Source organism: Neomonachus schauinslandi, chromosome 6 (genome assembly GCF_002201575.2).
Source record: "Neomonachus schauinslandi chromosome 6, ASM220157v2, whole genome shotgun sequence".
Lineage (NCBI taxonomy): Eukaryota > Metazoa > Chordata > Mammalia > Carnivora > Phocidae > Neomonachus > Neomonachus schauinslandi.
In genome coordinates, this window is record NC_058408.1 from 24142726 (window position 1) to 24160291 (window position 17566).

The window sequence follows — 17566 nt, forward strand, 5'->3', positions numbered from 1 at the left end:
CAGTGTTTCCAGTTTACAGGCTCTGCTGGCTGCAAACTCCTCTCTTTTCCAAATTGGGATGCTGGGAGCCCCACCCCACCTCTGTTCCCCCAAAGACTGACCCATGAGTCCACACCAAGAGAAGGATCCGTGCCTCAAGGGGCAGAGCAGGGCTCTCTGAAGCATCATGCTGGTTTAGGCGAGCAGATCTGAGGAAGACTGGTCTCCCTAGGCCCTGGATGGCCAGCTCCTTTTGGCTTTTCGGTGTAAAAATCACAGTGTGCAACCTGAATTCCAGTTGACTGCAGGAGCTCTGCCGAGGAGGCTCCTTCTGTGGGTTCCTAGTCCTCTCGACAGGTCTGTCTCACAAGTGTCAGGAGCACCAGAGAGGGGAAGACAACTTGGCTCCCAGAGCTGGGGGGGAGTAGGTGGCCACTCACACACTGTCCAGTTCGTGATGCGAATCAGCAGATGGACACTGACCAAGGGGATGGTGGACACAAGTCATGTACAAGGGCTGCAAGAGAAATAAGGCAGGGACAACAGAATAGGCCCAAAGCTTTGTCATTCAGAAAGCTTTGCTTTGACTTTCTCAGAGAGGAGTGTGCTGGAAGGAGGGGGAAAGGGCAGGTATGGGTACCAATTTTGATCAGTTGGATCAAAAAGAATGTAAAGTGAAGGGCAGGGGTTCCATTTGCATCAAGGAAACAGATCCTTGGTTCCGAAAGCCCCTGTTGGCTCAAGACCTGTGCAAGTCCACGTGAGAGACAAGGACAGGCCAGTGGACAGAGAAACAAAAGCCAAGAATCCAGAGGCCTGTGGGTCGCTTCTCACAGGCTGACTCACTTTCTCCTTTCTAGCTCTTGGGATAGTTTTCCTGGTGTTGCAGGCTAGCCTTCTAAAAATTAGCGATTTCCCACAAAGCTCCTCCTCCCTTCACCCAGAATGAGGAAAATCCTACCACTTTCCATAGCACCAACTGCCAACTTCAGAATGTTGGTCCAAAAGGAATCTTCTAGGCTAAACATAAGGAAACTCAGATTTTCCTATCTGAATGGCAACCCACCACCTCTCTTGACCTATAGAAAATAAGGCTAAAAGCATAGCTTTAAAACCAGGAAACAGAGAAGAGGAATGAGCTTCAGCTTTAACTCATGTAGCTGTCGGAGACTCATGAAACGGGAGTGCGACTGTCCCCAGCCCTGGTACTGCCACGACAGCATGAAGCCAGGGAAGCCGGGACCAGGGGCACCAGGTTTAGAGACCGGATTAAAGTAGGCAAGGGCATCATTTCTGCTTTTTGGGGAGGAGAACCAGAAAAAAAGGCCAACAGAAGGCCTAAATATTCAGCATCCAATTTTTTGTTAGATTCCGGCCTCGGGAAGACTTTAGAGCCCGTAGGGCCGAAGCTCTCTTAGTTGTCCTTATTTGGATAAAAGAAAACAGGTTTTAAGGAGTAATATCTCTCTTTAATCTAACTGGGGCTCTCCAAGCCCCTGTTGGTCCCTGAAGAGAGATCTTATAGAGAATAAGCCAAACTAGAGAGGTGAACTTAGGTTACATTTGCATTCGGGAACACTTTGGGGGTTAGCAAAGCTGAATTTAATTTTTGAACAGGATAATGAATATTGTCTTAAGTGCCCCAAAAAAGTGGGAGGAAGAAGGACCCATTTCTCACCTTTTCCAAACCTGCCATAAACACAATAAAACTCTCTTAAGACTCTTTATCCTAAAAGGAACCAGCAATAAAACTGTCTTATATAGGAAAATGTCTTAAATGGAAAATGGTCCATGAGAGACAAAGACAGGAACCCGAGAAATGTCTATACATTCAGAAAAACTTTAGAAGTTTTATAAAAAGACTGGGTTGTATTCCTAGAGGATGGAGGAGAGCAAAAGCAAACACCAATGACCAATTCACACCAATAGAGAGAAGACAGAGAGAAAGCCCCCAACCCCAAACAGATTACAGGATTGAGTTCCATCCTGCTCAATTTTTTATGATGGAGAGATTTCAAAGGCTAGGTTCTCTGGCCCAGACAGAACAAGATTTGTAATGGAAACAGAGGCCCCTGGTGGCTCTTGCGTGAACTGCCACATTGACTTACAAAGAGACTGGTCTGGGACCAGGAGAGGCTACACATGCCAGAGACTAGAAAAAACCTGTGTGCGTGCGTGCGTGTGTGTGTGTGTGTGTGTGTGTGTGAAACGAAGAATGGACTATATATGGTTCTCTATAGTCAGTACCCAAAACAAGATGCCACTGAGAGCTGGCTGTCAGTAGCCAACCATCTGGTCAGGCATCCCCTGTGTCTGAGGGGACGGAGACGTGAACCCGTGTCCTCATGACTCGCCGTGCCAGATTTCACAGTGACCTGATAATGGAAAAATCTATCTCTGGCTAACCTAAGAACAGTATGTACTGCAGCGGGCTGGATTACGACGACGGGGAAAAGTGGAGGGCAGCGGGAAGGGCAGAGCAGGGTGATAACGAGGGCTTCATTCTCAAGGTTTTGGGTGATGGGAAGGCTAATTCCGGCAAGAACAACTTAGAATCTAATTTTCAACTGAAGTCCCCAAGCTAGTTAAATAGGAAGATTTTTAATAACAGTCAGTCCCTCCAGTCCCCTTGTCTAGAACAATTAAATTATATCCCTCAGACAGTACAAGACTTGTCAGTGGACTGTGGGGAAGTTGATGAGTTGACACCAGGGCTAGTGGCATTTGTTTTGGGGAAGACAGTGGGCTTGGGTCGTGTGGCCGGCGGCTTGACGGGGGCAGCCATCTTGACGGACTTGACGGGCCGGAAGGCGCAGGCGATGTCCCCAGCAGTGCTGGCACTGCGTTGGAAGGCAGGCTCGGGGTCCTTGAGGAGCTGGGTGTGCAGGGGGCTGGAGGGCTCCGATGTGGGGGCCACCACTGGGGAGGTTTTGAGGGGCTCCAAGGTGTCCAGAACCACATCAGGGGTGTGCTTGACGCTGCTCTGCCGCTCTAGCTCGCGCAGCTCGTTCAGGGCAGAGTTCATAGTTGCCTCAATATCCTGCAAAACAGGAAAAAGGAGGAGGTGAGGCAGATGTAGGGAGAAGTCCCCAAGGATCCTATTTCAACAGCACAGGCCAAATCACGAAGGAACCAACTGCAGGGAGATGTCCAGATTATTTTACTTGGCCCAAATCCTTAAACATATGAATGTTCAGAATGTGGGGAAGGGGAAAAAAAAATCTCATTTTCAGGAGATTTTTTTTTTTCTCCTTTAGAAAAGAGTGGCTGAGATGTTATTTTAAATAGAGTCCTCAGGTTTTAGAGGTAGGCACTGAAGTATTTCTGGGTGAAATGACATATAATCCAGTGGGGAGGGGAAAGGTCGCTGAATTAAGAATGGCCAAGAGTTTGGTCATGAGTACGTGGGATTTATTATCCAATTCTCTCTACTTTTGTGTATGCTTGAAATTGTACATAATAAACGATTTCTTACTAAGTGGTAGAGATGAAGTATGATCTTTGTTTTCCTGGACTTCAAAACCAAAGGTCGAGAAGGGTCAAGGGCTGAGGAAAGGCTCCAGAACCCTGGCCCTGAGATTCATCAGGACACCTCCCCCACCCCACCCCACCCCACCGGAGTGCCCAATTTGAGGAAGCCATTTCCCTGCACCCGTCACCATGAGAGGGGACGGAAGAGCGACCAGGAGGGGGAGCCAGCCACACAGGTGAATCACCTCCTGCGAGTCACAGTGGAACAACCCAGCTCTCAGGAAATAGCAGAACCAAAGACCCTTTGTCCACAGCCAGCTGCCCCTCAGGGAGACCTCTCAGCTCCCTCCCCACCTCTCCACACACTTGTGTCTGGCACTCCCAAACCACCACAGGCCTCCTCCCTTGGAAGCAGGCTCACGTGGAAAGACTACATGTTCTAAGCAAAGGCCCTGGTTCAGGCTTCTTGGCCCTTACAGGGTGATCTATGCTTTCTGTTGACGGTGATTTTCACTCATCCCTATGATGTTCTCACACCTTAAAAATGCTCAGGAAGAACTCCATCATCTCCCTCCTCAGTCCTGCTCTGTAGCTAGTCTGCACTGGGAATGTATCCCTCCGGGCTCAGGAGGGAGCTGGGAGGAGTCCCATGGTTCAAGGCAGATTGCAGCCAAGAGCTTCAGAAGAGGCACAGAAGTAGATGGCGAGCGAAGCACGACATCTCAGGCCCGTAGCTTAATACTGTGCTTGCCAGGTACACCTTCCCTAAGCAGAGCATCACAATTAAGCCAACAGAGACCACACGCAGCCTCTATTGCCCCCTGGAAGATGGGGCGAGGAGAATCTCAACTCAGTTGAAACATAAGAGGGCAACGGGGAGCCCTTAGCTCCTACCTGGTCTAACGAAAATTATAGAGTTGGGAGAGGCGTCTGAGTGAACTGCCTGGAGTGGCCCCGGAAGTCGGATTTTTAGAGGTGGGGCTGGATCGCTAACAGTTCACAGAAAACAGAGACTTGTCAGTGTGGTGCATACACGGAAGGAAGGCCCCATAACCAGGGAGCTCATGCCCAACTGCATCCGGAGACGTGGGCTGGAAACCCCTCTGGTGCCTGTGCCCCCTGCGGCAGAGTATTTTGGGGCCATGAAACCAGAAGCAGATTATTGATGGATCACCCACCTCCCATTAGGGACCAGAGATTAGCCTCAGGGAATGGGAGAGGGGGATGGGCACGGTGACAGAAAAAATGGCCAGGACTACATCTGAGCCTCAACACTCGGACGGCTTCAAGAAAGCCTACCAGGCTCTCAAAACCCGAAACTTGGGCAGAATGGACTCTATCAGAAGACTAACTATTGGCTTTAAAAAGTACAAGCCCCTTCTTGCAAATAGCCTGTACACGAGCAAGAAGTCTGAATTCTTTTATTCTGTCTCCGAATTCTTCTTGGGGAGAGTGGGATTGGAGAATTGCTTAGAAAGCTGCCTTCCCGGGTCCAGATGTGCAACAGCCCCTGAACTCGGTATGTGATGTACAAACTTGGGCGGTTTCCAGGCCCATTGTAATTAACGCGGGCTGTGCTGCACAGTAGTGACGAATGCAGACGCGCTCGCCGGGTGTCCAGAAGCCCCCCCTTACCTGTGCAATGACCTCAGGGTCCACGGGCCGATGGTTATTGAAGCTCTTTGACCTTCCTGCTGTCACCGTCTTCCGGATCTGTGGGCTGTCCAGCCGATTCTTCAGGGATGAGTGGCGGCTGATGGAGTTGAGGCTCCCATGCCCACTGATGGAACACTTATCTGGCCCTTCCTTGGGGAGACTCTGGCTCATGATGGGCTGGGAAGATGGGCGGCAGCTAGCCCCCACCCCCGGGGAGGCCGAGTCAGTCAGGGAACTGCTCAGCCCATGGTTGTCACTCCGAAATGTCTTCCGGATGCTCCCAGATTCTGGCCGCTTCCTTTGCCTTCAATCACAAAGAGAAAGGGCAGCGTGATCAGGGAGCCCTGGCCCCGAGGAAGCTGGGGTGAGTGAGAGAGGGGCGGGTGTTGGCACCCAGGGGCTTCTGGAGGAGAGGGACACACAGCACGTTCTCTCCTTGGCCTCACCTTCCCTTGCTTTCTCTGTGTCTCTGTTCCCTTGCCACCCCCAACCTGGGCAAAGGAGAAACGGATACTTACTTGGTGGTTGTGGGCTTTGAGTTCTCGAGATGTAAGGTGCTGCCAGGAAAAATGTCTGATTAAGTGAAAGTTTCTAACGGGAGACAGATTCGCAGAAAGGCCCCCTCCATTACCTGCTTTGAACAGAAACCTAAAGGCCCAGGTAGGAGAAAAATTCTCACCATCACCAAGAAGGCAAGAGGAGAGCTGATCTTCCCAAATTCTAGCATGTTTCTCAGTCCAGCTACGGGACTGTAATCATTTTGGGCTCTGGCAAGAGGCCGTTGTTCCCTCTTGTGCAGACATGGGACAGAGTATTTTTCAAGAGGCTGCAATGCTGCAGGGCCAGGGCCAAGTTTGTGCATTTTCTTAGGGTGGAAAGACATCTACATGACCCTAAGTCACCCAGCACTGGGCTGAGCCCTGGCTCTGAGCCAACTTCCTTCAGCCCACTGAGACTCTCCTACAAGACGGCTTGGCAGAGTCCTAGTAGCCTGGGTGTTGCCTATTGCTGAATAATCTCATTTTTTCCCTTGGAATCAGATTCCCAAGGACCTAATCTAAGAAGCAATACAATTTCTGGCTTGGGATGGCAGCTGGGCAGCTCTGATCTAGCAACTACTAGGGACGACGAAGGCCGAGGCCGGAGCTGAGGTGGAGGAAGGGAAGGGGTAGGACCTGAAGACAGACAGCTAGGCTATGTGGCAGAGCCAGGGTCCTAAGCCAGTCCTGGTCCCGCTCACTCGGTCAGGTCTTCTCCATCGGGGCTTGGTGTGGAACCCGGCACACACTCCCTGAAGCTGCCTGCTCAGGCCATCGAACCGTGGGTGTCAGCCATTCTTGAGCAGAAGAAGGATGTTCTCGGAGTCTTATAAGGCCCAGCTGAAATGACTCTTCCCCGGTACCCCAAGTCCAAGGGCAGGCAGAAGCAATCACTCCCTCTTTTGTTCCTTCAGAGCTTTCGATGGCACTGCTTTTTAGTTACCTGTCTATATGGCATTTACTCGGCCGGACTGAGTGCCGAGGCCGGGCACGGTCTTCTTCATCTCTGAATAACCAGCACGGATGCTTGGCACAACAGTGAGCCCTCACTAAATGTGTGAAATTAAATTGAATGCCACACCCGAATAACTCGTTGCTGATTTCCTTTTTCCACTTGAGGATGGCTGACTCACAAAGCTCAAACCGCTGAGGAGGCAGATTGTGGAGCGGCTGGTGTGGGCCAGGTCCCTGGCCAGGGCCCGGGGACGTGAAGAGAGGAAGGCAGAGTTCCTGGTTTCAAGATGCTCAGCTTGGTGGGTTATCCAAGTGCAGCCTGAGTCCTGAGAGAGACTCAAAACTGCTATGGGAGTACAGAACGAGGGCACCTAACTCAGCCCCGAGGACCTCGGGGTGGCAGAAAGGCTTCCCCAAAGAGGTCAATCTTCAGGCTACGTCTTGAAGGGAGAGGAGGAGCTGACTGGGGGTGGGGGGGTGGGGGAGGCAGCAGATGCAAAGGTCCAGGGGTGCGAGGGAACCCGGGGCCCCGGGAAGGAGGGACGGACGTGTGGGGCAGGCAGGCAGGCTGGAAGGGCAGTCACTCCTCGGGGCAAGATGTGCCCCAGGGGCTGCCACTCGCCCACCGACTAGCTGGCGTCCGAGAAGACCGTGTCCTCTGAGAACCCCGTCCTGACATCACCAAGTAAGGAGTTCAAGGGAGCCACCTTTGACTTTCCACCTGGTGTTAATCTTTTGACTATTTCAGCTATTATCCTGTACAATTTCTTGGTACAAATGGCATCAAATATATGATGGCTTAGAAACATGTACCTAACTAATTATTGAACTCTCCCTCCACCAACCCCGCCTTGGTTTCCGGGTTAATTAGAGGCTTACAACCTTATGATTATAGGATTATAATTAACATAGACTTGTAAATAAAGAAGAAAATGTGATTAGTCCACAGTTACTTTTTACTAGCTCACCCTCCCAGCAGGGCACTAGGCTAGAGGGAAATAAAATCCTCGTTCTTTTTTTACCGGTCTGGCTTAAATTATACCTACACTAAGTGAGCTGAATCAGCGACTTTGTAACTTGAGGGTGAAGGATGGAAAAGAGCCACGTGCCCCAACCACTCCCCCTGCTACCGTCTGGTTGGAAGAAAGCCAAGAGATCTGGGCGACCTGGTGCAGTTTAAAAACAACAAGCATCTTTTATTCTCCTTCCAGTTTCAGTGTCCAGAGGCTACGGTTAACAGGTTTTCAATGTGCAAATCATTTCATTCCTCCAAAGCCAGAGGGGAATAAAAACTGTACATCATCTGCAATCCATATTCATCAGGAACGCCCTGGGGCTTGTCATCCCGTTGGCACTGGGCCAAGTTTCAGGGTCTGGCGGAAAAGAGGTCTGTAGGCTTGGGGACTTGGTGTCTGGCCCCTTGAGATGAGATTAGTTCTCCAATAACCTGAATGTCTCTAGGGGAGGCCGCATCACACAGGCGTGGAATCCCTCTAGCCGGCCAGATCGGGTGTGGGTGGAGTTAGAACCCTGGGATGTTGCTCACAGCCACAATGAAAGCTGGGGCCAGAGTTAAGAGCCTGCCGGACAGGAATGGGAATCTGCAAAGGGACTAACAGGGGGCGATGACACAGGGCTAAAGCAACAGGGAAAACACGGACAGTGATTTCTACTGGTATGAAAGGGCAGAGGGGAGCTGGGGGTTAGGCAATGATTAAAGAGCTCGGGACAAAGCTTTCCTTGTTGGGGGCGGGGGGCAGGCAGAGTGGTCTCCTCTCCTTGACGGAGCGAATGCCGGCCAGGGCGGGAAACAGACACATGGTATCCAAATAAACCCCTCTGGGGTCACGTGAGCCTAGTGGAAGACGCACACGACGCTGGCTCTTTGGACGGACAAGGAAGGGCCAGGAAGACATCAAAGACTATTATTTGGGTAAGAATTGGAAAAGAGAAGGCACCTCTGAGAAACAGTACAAAACCAGGTTGCATAAAGGGACCAAAGCTTTGGTCAAGTTTTAGTAGTCAGCCGGGAGCCGACAGACACTGCCCGAGCCCAGGGTGGGGCACCCTTCCACAGCAGGGGCCTGGGGCCTGCCGGCGGGGCCTGTGGAAGCTTCCTCGGCCCTGTCCGCCCTGCAGCAGAGGTGAGCACATGCAGTGTTAGGCCTGGTGGGGGGTGCGGCACTGGCATGGAGAGGGGGTGAGGCCGGAGGGTGAGGCTGGGTGTCGCAAGGCACTCGGGGGAGCAGAAAATGAAAAGCAGAGCTTACTTGTTGATGTTTGCAAGATAAATATCGGCTACATGACCCCCACTGGGACAGCTGGCCCCCGCTCTGGCTGTCACCTTTTCTTCAGGTGGCTCAGAAATGACCTCAATCTCAGACTTGGGGCTGGACCTCTCCACGACACCGTCCTCGCTGGGGGAGAAGGGGCAGGCAGGCAGGGAGGAGGGGGGAAAACAACAACAACACAAAAAGCAGCGTTAAATCGGCAAGATGGCCCCCCGACACACACGCGACCCCCCACGACAGCTCCAAGGCAGCGGTGACACCTGGCTGGGCTAGCTCTGCGAGCAGAGGCAAGGAAAGCTAAGGGCCTTTGGAGGGTCGTTTAAATAAAAATAAATAATCCCGCTGCCTTCCGCAGGATCCTCCGCGGCCGCCGGAAAGCTGAGCTAGGGGACAACCCGGATTCGAGGCATCTGCCTTCGACCCCACGCTGCCTTCCTGGGGCAGCTGTGCCAGGGCCACCTCCTGGAGAAGGAGGCGGCCAGTCCAGGGTGCGCTTTATCTGCTGAGGTCCCGGGCACTGTCGGGCAAGGACGGGCAGCTCTGCGCTGGCTCTGGAGAGGCCGGCGTCGAGGCAGGACACCGCCACACTCAGTCGTCGAGCATCGAGCCCCGCTTAGAGCGTCCAAGCCGGTCCCAGGTCATTCCACTGCTCTCCCGGCCCCTCTGGCTACTGATGACAAAGAAAGCCCCTTCTCCCCCACAATTCCTCTTCTCTCGGTCCCGGAGTGAAGTCATAATGCTAAATTTGGGAGGGTCCTGTCCACGCACAGATGGCCACCGGGTTTGCGATGTTATCAACAGAGGGAGGATCTCCCTGCAGAACGAGCCGGGGAGAGGCTGGGAGGGTGCAGACTCACTCAGGATATCAACCTTTAAAAAATAATATTAAGGGAAGGACTAAAAACACTGACAGCATCGTATCCAAGGACAGGGAGTCGGGGGCAGAGGCAGGGCAAAGGGGCAGGGAGTCAGGCTCAGGTGGGCTGGGGGGTGGGGCGGGGGGGAAGCCCTCCTGCCCAGAAGACTTCACTTTGAAAAGCGGGAGCCAACCAACAGCCCAGCTGATGAAGTGTCTCTGGGCCCAGTTCACGTTCCCTTTGCTCCCCGATGCCCTCTCCCCTCCTCTCCCTGTCTTTCCCTGTGTCAACCTCGTTTCCTGGTGGCTCTTTCCACCAGGCCGCTTAAGCTAGATTTCTCCTAGAAAAGCAAGGCATCATTTTCATTTGCAAGTGGAAAAGTGCCAATGGCAGCCCAACTGGTTGGGATGAGCACAGTTGTTTTTAGAAAAAAAAAAAAAAAAAGAAAGAAAAAAAGTAAAAATGTTTTCCCACCCTGAGCTTTCCAGAACGGAAATGTAAGTGGTCAAACAATAACCCCTCATTATCACTCATCACGTTTAAGTGTAGATGAGCAGGAGGGCTGGCAAGTTTCCAAAATGACTAGGGGGGTAGTGGGTGGATGGGGAGCGATTTGCAGGGGGAAGAGATGAGAAAACAATCCCCCGGGGCTCCTGGGTGGCTCAGTTGGTTGGGCAACTGCCTTCGGCTCAGGTCATGACCCCAGAGTCGTGGGATTGAGTCCCAGGGCTCCCAGCCCACTGGGGAGCCTGCTTCTCTCTCTGACTCTCTCCCCGTCATGCTGTTTCTCTCTCTCCCTCTCTCTCTCTCTCAAATAAATACATAAAATCTTAAAAAAAAAAAAAGGAAAAAGAAAAAATGATCCCCCGCGGAGTCTGGGTAGGGTCCTTCAGGGATGGTGTTGGCGCCCCCTGGGGGTTGGTCTCCCTCACGCTCCTTTGGAGCCAGAAATAAAGTCTCACTCCCACAGCGCAGCCGGGGACGCCTAAAGGTGCAGGGGACCCAACGTACGTGTCTTGGACCACGATGTACTGATGGGGGATGAGTCCGTCGATGCCATTGTGCCGGCCTTCCCACCAGTCATCGGAAGCCCGCTGGTAAAGCAGCAGGGATGCCCCCTTCTTGAAGGACAGCTCTCGGGCTGTCCGGCCCACGTAGTCAAACTTGGCAATGGCCTCGATGGGCTCACACTCTGAGAGGGGCAGGAAAGAAGGAAACACATGTTGTTGGGACCAGAGGCTCAGGAAACTGGGAGGAAAAGCCCAATTAGCTGAACTTACACCGATGGGAAGATAACCTGGTGTGAGAAATAAGCCCCGGAGGATGGAGGGATGAGGCAGGGATTCCCGTGTGGACTGCGCCATCACCCTAAAAGCACTTGTGTGCCCCTTCCTGCCTTTGGTCCCCCCACCCGGAATCCCTTTCTCTCTCGTCTTCCTGATGAAGCACACTGAGTCACAACTGAAACATCATCATTAAAAAGCAAAACAAAACAGAGAACACTTTATTCTCTCGGCAGTTTTCTGTGCAAAAACGAACCACACGTGCAGGGTGGGAGTCTTGTCGGGCTTGGGCGCAGTCTGCCTCCTGGGAGAGCACATCACGCTGCCCAACAGGCTGAGCCCCACTCAGGGCAAAGGGGAACTTCTCTGGTGCATCCGCAGCTCTTTACGCCAAACCCTATCGCTGACCTTGCCCTGCCGTATTTGTAAGTTTCTTTCTTTTCTGATCATAAAATAACTCCATTAATTGCAGAACATTTATCATATTGTACTTTCAATACAACAAATTTTATTTATACTATCCATTCCCCCTCGTAGACCATGAGCTTTTAGTCTCCATAAAGAGAAAATAACTCACCCAACCTACTTTCCAGGGAGCAAAATATGGAAAAAGATTTTGTGGATAATACATGGGAAAATGTACACAAAAGTAATTTGAAAATTAAAAGGGGTTTACAAATGCAATGACTTTCTATTTTTGTGTGAGCTTCCGTCTCCTCTGTAAAAAAAAAAAAAGGACAACAATAGTGCCTCTTTCATGAACTTGTTAGGAGGAGTCAACAAATAGCAATTTGTAAAAGCACTTAGAACAACGCCCGGCCTATAGTAAGCGCTGCGTAGACCTTAGCCAGTTACGCCTACTGTCATCGTTACCATTATCTGCGCTGAGCAGCAGGGGGGCGGTCAGAGAACAAGAAAGCAAGCTCCCAGAAACCTGGAACCCGAGGTTAAAGTCAGATATTCCAAGCAGTGTACAGGAAGGCTGCCTACAGGCAAGACCGGGCCCAGGCAGCATGATTGGTGGGCCTGCCCCGGAACAGGCAGGGCTGGAGATTTTGCTACAGGAGGCACACCAGAGAAGGCCTATCTAAATATCCCAAATCTCAGTTCTGTACAGCCTTGGGCATATCACTTGACTTCTCTGGCCTCTGTTTTCTCAGCTATAAAAATAGGGGCTCTATTTCACTAGGATTAAGAGATAAGACCTACAAAGCTTCCAGCAGGGACAAATTTCCCTACTTCACCTACTCCCCTCCTGTAATGGGGCAGATTATCATATTGATCCATCTGACTTCAGCAACCAAATAAGCAGCCCTAATTTTTTTTTTTCTCCTCCAAAAAGCTGGCCTAGGATTGCAGAATTCACAGCAAGGCAGAAAGCAGGGAAAGCTCCGCAGACTGTGCCATTTCGTTCTCATGCCCCGAAAATTCTGAGACCCCTTGTCAGCTGCTGAGTCTTCCAAGAGCCCAAGTGGTCCAGAAATGGAGGTGTGGAACTGTTGGAAGGATGGGAAGCGTGCTGGCTGGACAGAGCCTAATAAATCATGGGCGCTGCCGAGGGGCCCGCGGTGACCGCTGCGCATTCCACCTCTCGATGCACACCCGCCAGGCTGCACAGCGCTAGCATGTCTGTACTTTGGAAAGGGTCAATCTTTCCAGTCGGCAGGTGTGAAAGCGTGTGGTTTCTGCATGCTGAGTCCCACTCCCCTCTGGCTTGCTTCTGTTGGGTTCTTGGCACCCAGCTTTTCTGTTCCCCAGGCTAACAGCTTTTTCAAATGAGCTCTCCTTGATTTTGGTCTCCAGCTACCTGGCAGGAGTCTAGGCTGTGACAGGGGACCAACATCATGCAGGCGAGGGATAGGGAGTTGGAGCGAGAAGCTTTAAAGGCTCTGAAAGGTCTAGCTCTCCATCTCTGGTTTAACGTAGAGACCGTTCTAGTTGAGAGGGTGGGCTGTCTCTCCAAGAAAGGGAAGGAATGAAAACCAGAGACAGGAGAGCCCCCTGCCTGTCTTCAGGGGGCTGCTTAGCAGGAAGGAGCACGGGGAGCGCAGGTTATATAATCCCTTCCTTCCACTTCACCCCCCCACCCCCCGCCCCTGGCCCCGCTGCCGCGGAAGCAGGACCCCATACCATCATCGCTCGTGTGGTGCTCTGTGGTCACGTCCTGGGTTGAGTCCTCAGCCGAGGTAGTCTCTCCATGAGGGCTGTCACTGCAATAGAAGAGTCACGGGGACCTCAGCCCTCGCTGACCAAATTCTTGTCTCCTTCACGCAGCTTCCCTGGAGCAAGGGCACGGAAGCTGCCTCACACACTCTACAGCCTGACTGCTCACCACAGTGATGACGAAACACAAGCCTCCCAGGGTTCTCCAGTCCAGTCCCTGTTGCAGAAACTGTTTGAGACTGCCTGGGACTTAGAATATCCTGAGACAAAGGGAACCCCTTTCGAATTTACAAAATAAGTCTTTTTGAAAATACACAACAACTCAACTCCTCAAGGGCTGATTCTCTAGGTGAACTAGCCCCTGAGGGAGCACATGGAAGAAAACACTAGGCTTTTGCCTGGGACACAACAGGACCTGAAAACCAGCTCTGACACTTGTGAGCTGTGTGACCCTGGGCAAGGGACTGAATCTCTTTGAGCCTCAGCCACCTACTGATGAATTGAGGCTAGTGGTCTGTATAACATCACAGCGTCGCATGAAGAGTCACTGAGGCACGACGGAGTGGTTAGTAACTGGTCTTCCTTTCCTTCTTTCTCGTTTTGCTTATGTCTGTAGGCTTTGTGCTTTGGTCTTGCATGGGTGAGAGAGTGGGAGGTGAGTCAGAGGGAGAAGAGTCTGCTGTGGGCTGGACTCTTCGAGAGGACAGGGCATGGAGGCTGGTCAAGTTCTTCAACAGTTCACTGAGTCTAAAATCATCCAGGGCTGAGAAATGAGAATGGCCGGGGAAGTTACTAGGAAAGTCGTTTCTACTCCTGGTTTCCTGGCTTATGGACATCAGAGTAGATGCGGATGGGCACCAGGAAGTTCTAACCCCCTGTTCATTGCTAAAGTTTCTTCCTCTGGCAGTTGGTAGTAACAAGGGAGCCTTTCCAGGCAATTCTATGGACGCATTACCACCTCCTCTATCCACCACCTGGCCTCACGGTTCCTACGTTTGAGCCTATAGCCTCTCCCTCCCCTTGGGACAGGTCTTTCACTCTAGAAAGTTCCTCAAAGGCCAGGGGACCAGTTCAGAAGTCAGTTCCAAGGAGGCTCTCCAGAACCCAGAGAACTTTCTGGGAGAACATCAATAGGGATTCCTCCTTACCAAAAAATGTGGCACAGTTTTTCACTTTTACTGGGCCTAAAACTCTGATGAGTTTCATGACACTCTAGAAGCCCTCAGGGCCCCCAGGGCGCACGGGGCAAAGGCTCAGTTACCTCCAGAGTTGCAAGTGTAGTTATGTGGCCATCCAGGAAGGCAGCAATTCTCCAACGTCAGAGAGTCCTGGACGGCTTGTTAAAAGTGGACTGCCTCACTCCTAGAGTTTCTAAGTCTCGAGGGCCAGGCGGAGCTAGAATGTCTGTATTCCCAGCCAGCCCTATGTAACGTAGGTGTCGCTGGTCCAGAGACTCCACTTGGAAAACCACTGCTCTAACATGAAGGTGAGATGATGCATTTTTAAGGCCCCTGGGAGCACTAGAATTCTACGCTCGCTTCCACACCCACACGTCGGCCACACGGCAAGGCCGCCAACACCTGTGATCTGAGGAGGCCCCGCAGGCCAAACAGCAGGCAGTCCTAGGGAACCGGGTTCTAGCTGCAGGGCTGGCAACACGTGGTGACGTGGGCCTGGCCTCTCCTCTTCACAGCTGCGGGGAGGCCAAGCGGCCAGGAGCCCCCTCTCCCTGGCTCTTCTGGTCTCCTGGCCATTCTCCAGGATTCTCGGGCCCTAGCACCCCTTCTGCCACCCCCCGCCCAACTCCTTCATCCATCTTAGCTCGCTTCGCTGGCACTTCTTTCCCCTCCCAAAGAAGAAGAGAGGCTGGGAGCCTTCTGAGTGGGTGTGAGTCCATTGGTCAGATGGTCCTTCTTCCCCAGGGTCACCTCCTCTTGCTCCTCGGCTGCTTCTGGCCTCCCACCCAGTCTGTGGTAATAACATTCCCTAACTAATCTTGTGGGTTTTCCAAAGGCTGCTAATAAATGTCGGATGCACAGCTAACAGTGGGGGTGGGAGCGGGGGGGTTTCTCTGGAGAGAACTGGCAGAAGGTGCCCCCTGTGAGCCAGCCCTGCGGTGACTGTCTGCTCCCCCGGGCTGGGACTGGGGGACCAGGGCTGTGGAGGGCTCTGTGTCCTGGGACTGGTCTAGAGATATTTGAGAAGTGAGGGCACACTTCGGAAGGAAGATAAAGCAGGCACTGGGAACACTCTTTCCACAGCTTTTCAACCCTCATGTGAGAGAGAAACCGACCCTCCCAAGTCACATGCACAAGGACAGCTCCCTGGAGCTCATCAGCTCATAGGCTGAGACCTGAACAACCTCCCCTGTCCCCACCAACCATCTGTCAGTGACAAAAAGCTTTCTCTCTGAGCTGGCAACTGTAGGCTTCTCCAGCTCGGACCCAGATGCTGGCATCTGCGGGACAGCAGACAAGACCAAACCCAGGGGTGTCAGTGGTATTTTTATATTCACAGACACATGAATATCACTCTCTTCACTCGTCAGGCAGGAGGCTCCTTCTGTGGTGATCAGGGAGAAGCACGGACCCACTGGCCTCTAATTAAGTAAACAGCCTCCCCTGTCCTCCCCTACTTCAGTGGATAGTAATGGGGCTGCTGAATTGGTTCCAGATGTTGAGTTCAGATGGAATCCGATTTGGGCTGGCTTATGCTTTCAGCCCAGGCTGAAGCGCCATTTGATGGGGAAGATGAAGGGGGTGGGGAAGGAGGTAAGGGACGTTAGGGAGCAAAAGAGAGAGGTAGTTGCTTTTGTGTTTGATGGGAAAATGACACTGTAAGTGGTACCCTGGGGTCTAGTGTGGGGTCCTGGATGGCGTCCTGTACTAAGGCACGTCAAGGTTGGAATCCCCACCACTAAGGTGGCCTGAAAGATTGTCACTGGCCTCTCTAGGTTACAGTGACTGTATCTGTAATATGGAAATAGTAATTTGTTAATTGTCTAACAGAAGGGTCTAGTAAAGATGTGCCCTAGGGATTCCTTTTAATCTCTGCTCCCAGGCTAGGTCACGAAAAACCTTGCCCCACAGAATTGAATCTCGCTTTCGGGTGGAAGGACGCCTAACCTGCCAAAAAACGGAGCTTACCCCTTTTTCTCTCCACAGATTTCTGCGATCATTCTAAATTATCATTGTACAAACTCACAGTGAGGGAATTATGCCTCATATCTAAACTCTTCGCAATAAGAAAGAAAATCTTCTTTCTGGGACCCAGGACTGTGTCTCTCACAATGCACGGCCCAGAGCAGGAGCCTGAGAGACGCTGCTGACTGATGAACAGCTGTTCTAAATGCAACTTTACAAATTTTCCCTTCCTGGAGATTATTAACATTCCTATTATTGTTGTCATTATTTTCCAGAATGGTTCCTCACCACTAAGAACTCCGAAAAAAACAGGGAGGTGGCACGAAGGGGCACTTACTCCACAGGCCGGGTTGAGGCAGGGCCCTGCCTGCACCATCCCCAGATCCTGGCAGCTTCAAGTGCCTGGGAGTGGGAGGCTGAGAGGATCTGGGTCTCTCTCTCCCTTGGGTCTCGCTTGGCCATCTGGCCCCCACCCCCAATGTGCACTGGGAACAACCCCCACCTCCAGCCCAGAGCCCCTACCAGTAGTCCTCTGTGCTTCCTCCTCTGCTGTAGACGGGGCCCTCCAGCTCCCTGGGGGTTGGGAAGATGTTCTCATGCTGGATGATGGTGGTTTTGATCAGCTCGTTCACGTGGGCTTGGCAGGACACCTGGTCGTGGCCCTCAGGCACTGACATCAATGAGGGCCCGAAGCAGATGGCGAGGTTGTAGGGGTCCATCATGTTCTCTTCACTGAACTGTGATAAACTGGAGGAGAGGGGAAAGGGGCAAGCTGGAAAGCACTCGCATGAACGCCCAGAAAACACAATCATGGGAGGCACTGCCAAGAGCAAGAGCAGAAGTTCCACAAATTGCCACCTGCTTTTCTGGGCATCGGAGCGCTTCTATAAAGTCCGAGGGGGGGGAGAAGACAATGACCACCAGGACGGTCATTCAGGAGCCACCTCCTCGCAGGTCTCACCCCTCCTCTCTCACCAGTTCCTTGTTCAAATCCTACCTGCCGCCCCATCACCAGCCCCACTCCACACCCTCTCTGCCAAATCTCCCCTGCTTCAAGAACACCCCACTCCACAGAGCTGAGACAGCTCCCCCACACCAACCCACCAAGCTGCCAGAGCAGATGGAGGCCCTCGGGCTGCCCTCAGGACGATACGGAGAGAAGACACAGGCATTCTGCCGTGTACCTTCTTGCAGAGCAAAATAATCAAATTACTAGGGATATTCCATTCC

At 52.2% G+C, this 17566-nt stretch overlaps 1 protein-coding gene across 2 annotated transcripts in view; it reads right to left on the reverse strand.

Annotated features, from left to right (window-relative positions):
- Positions 1–791: 791 nt before the first annotated feature.
- SRGAP2 (SLIT-ROBO Rho GTPase activating protein 2) overlaps positions 792–17566 on the reverse strand; it is a 225494-nt gene continuing 208719 nt past the window's right edge. For both annotated transcript variants that reach the window (XM_021686556.2, XM_021686555.2), the window contains exons 17-22: positions 16859–17083; positions 13161–13240; positions 10759–10939; positions 8870–9016; positions 5086–5410; positions 792–3019 (exon numbers count right to left, since the gene is read on the reverse strand). In XM_021686556.2, the coding sequence (XP_021542231.1) occupies positions 2636–3019; positions 5086–5410; positions 8870–9016; positions 10759–10939; positions 13161–13240; positions 16859–17083 (1342 nt within the window). In that variant the 3' untranslated portion in view covers positions 792–2635. The remainder of the gene's footprint in view (positions 3020–5085; positions 5411–8869; positions 9017–10758; positions 10940–13160; positions 13241–16858; positions 17084–17566) is intronic.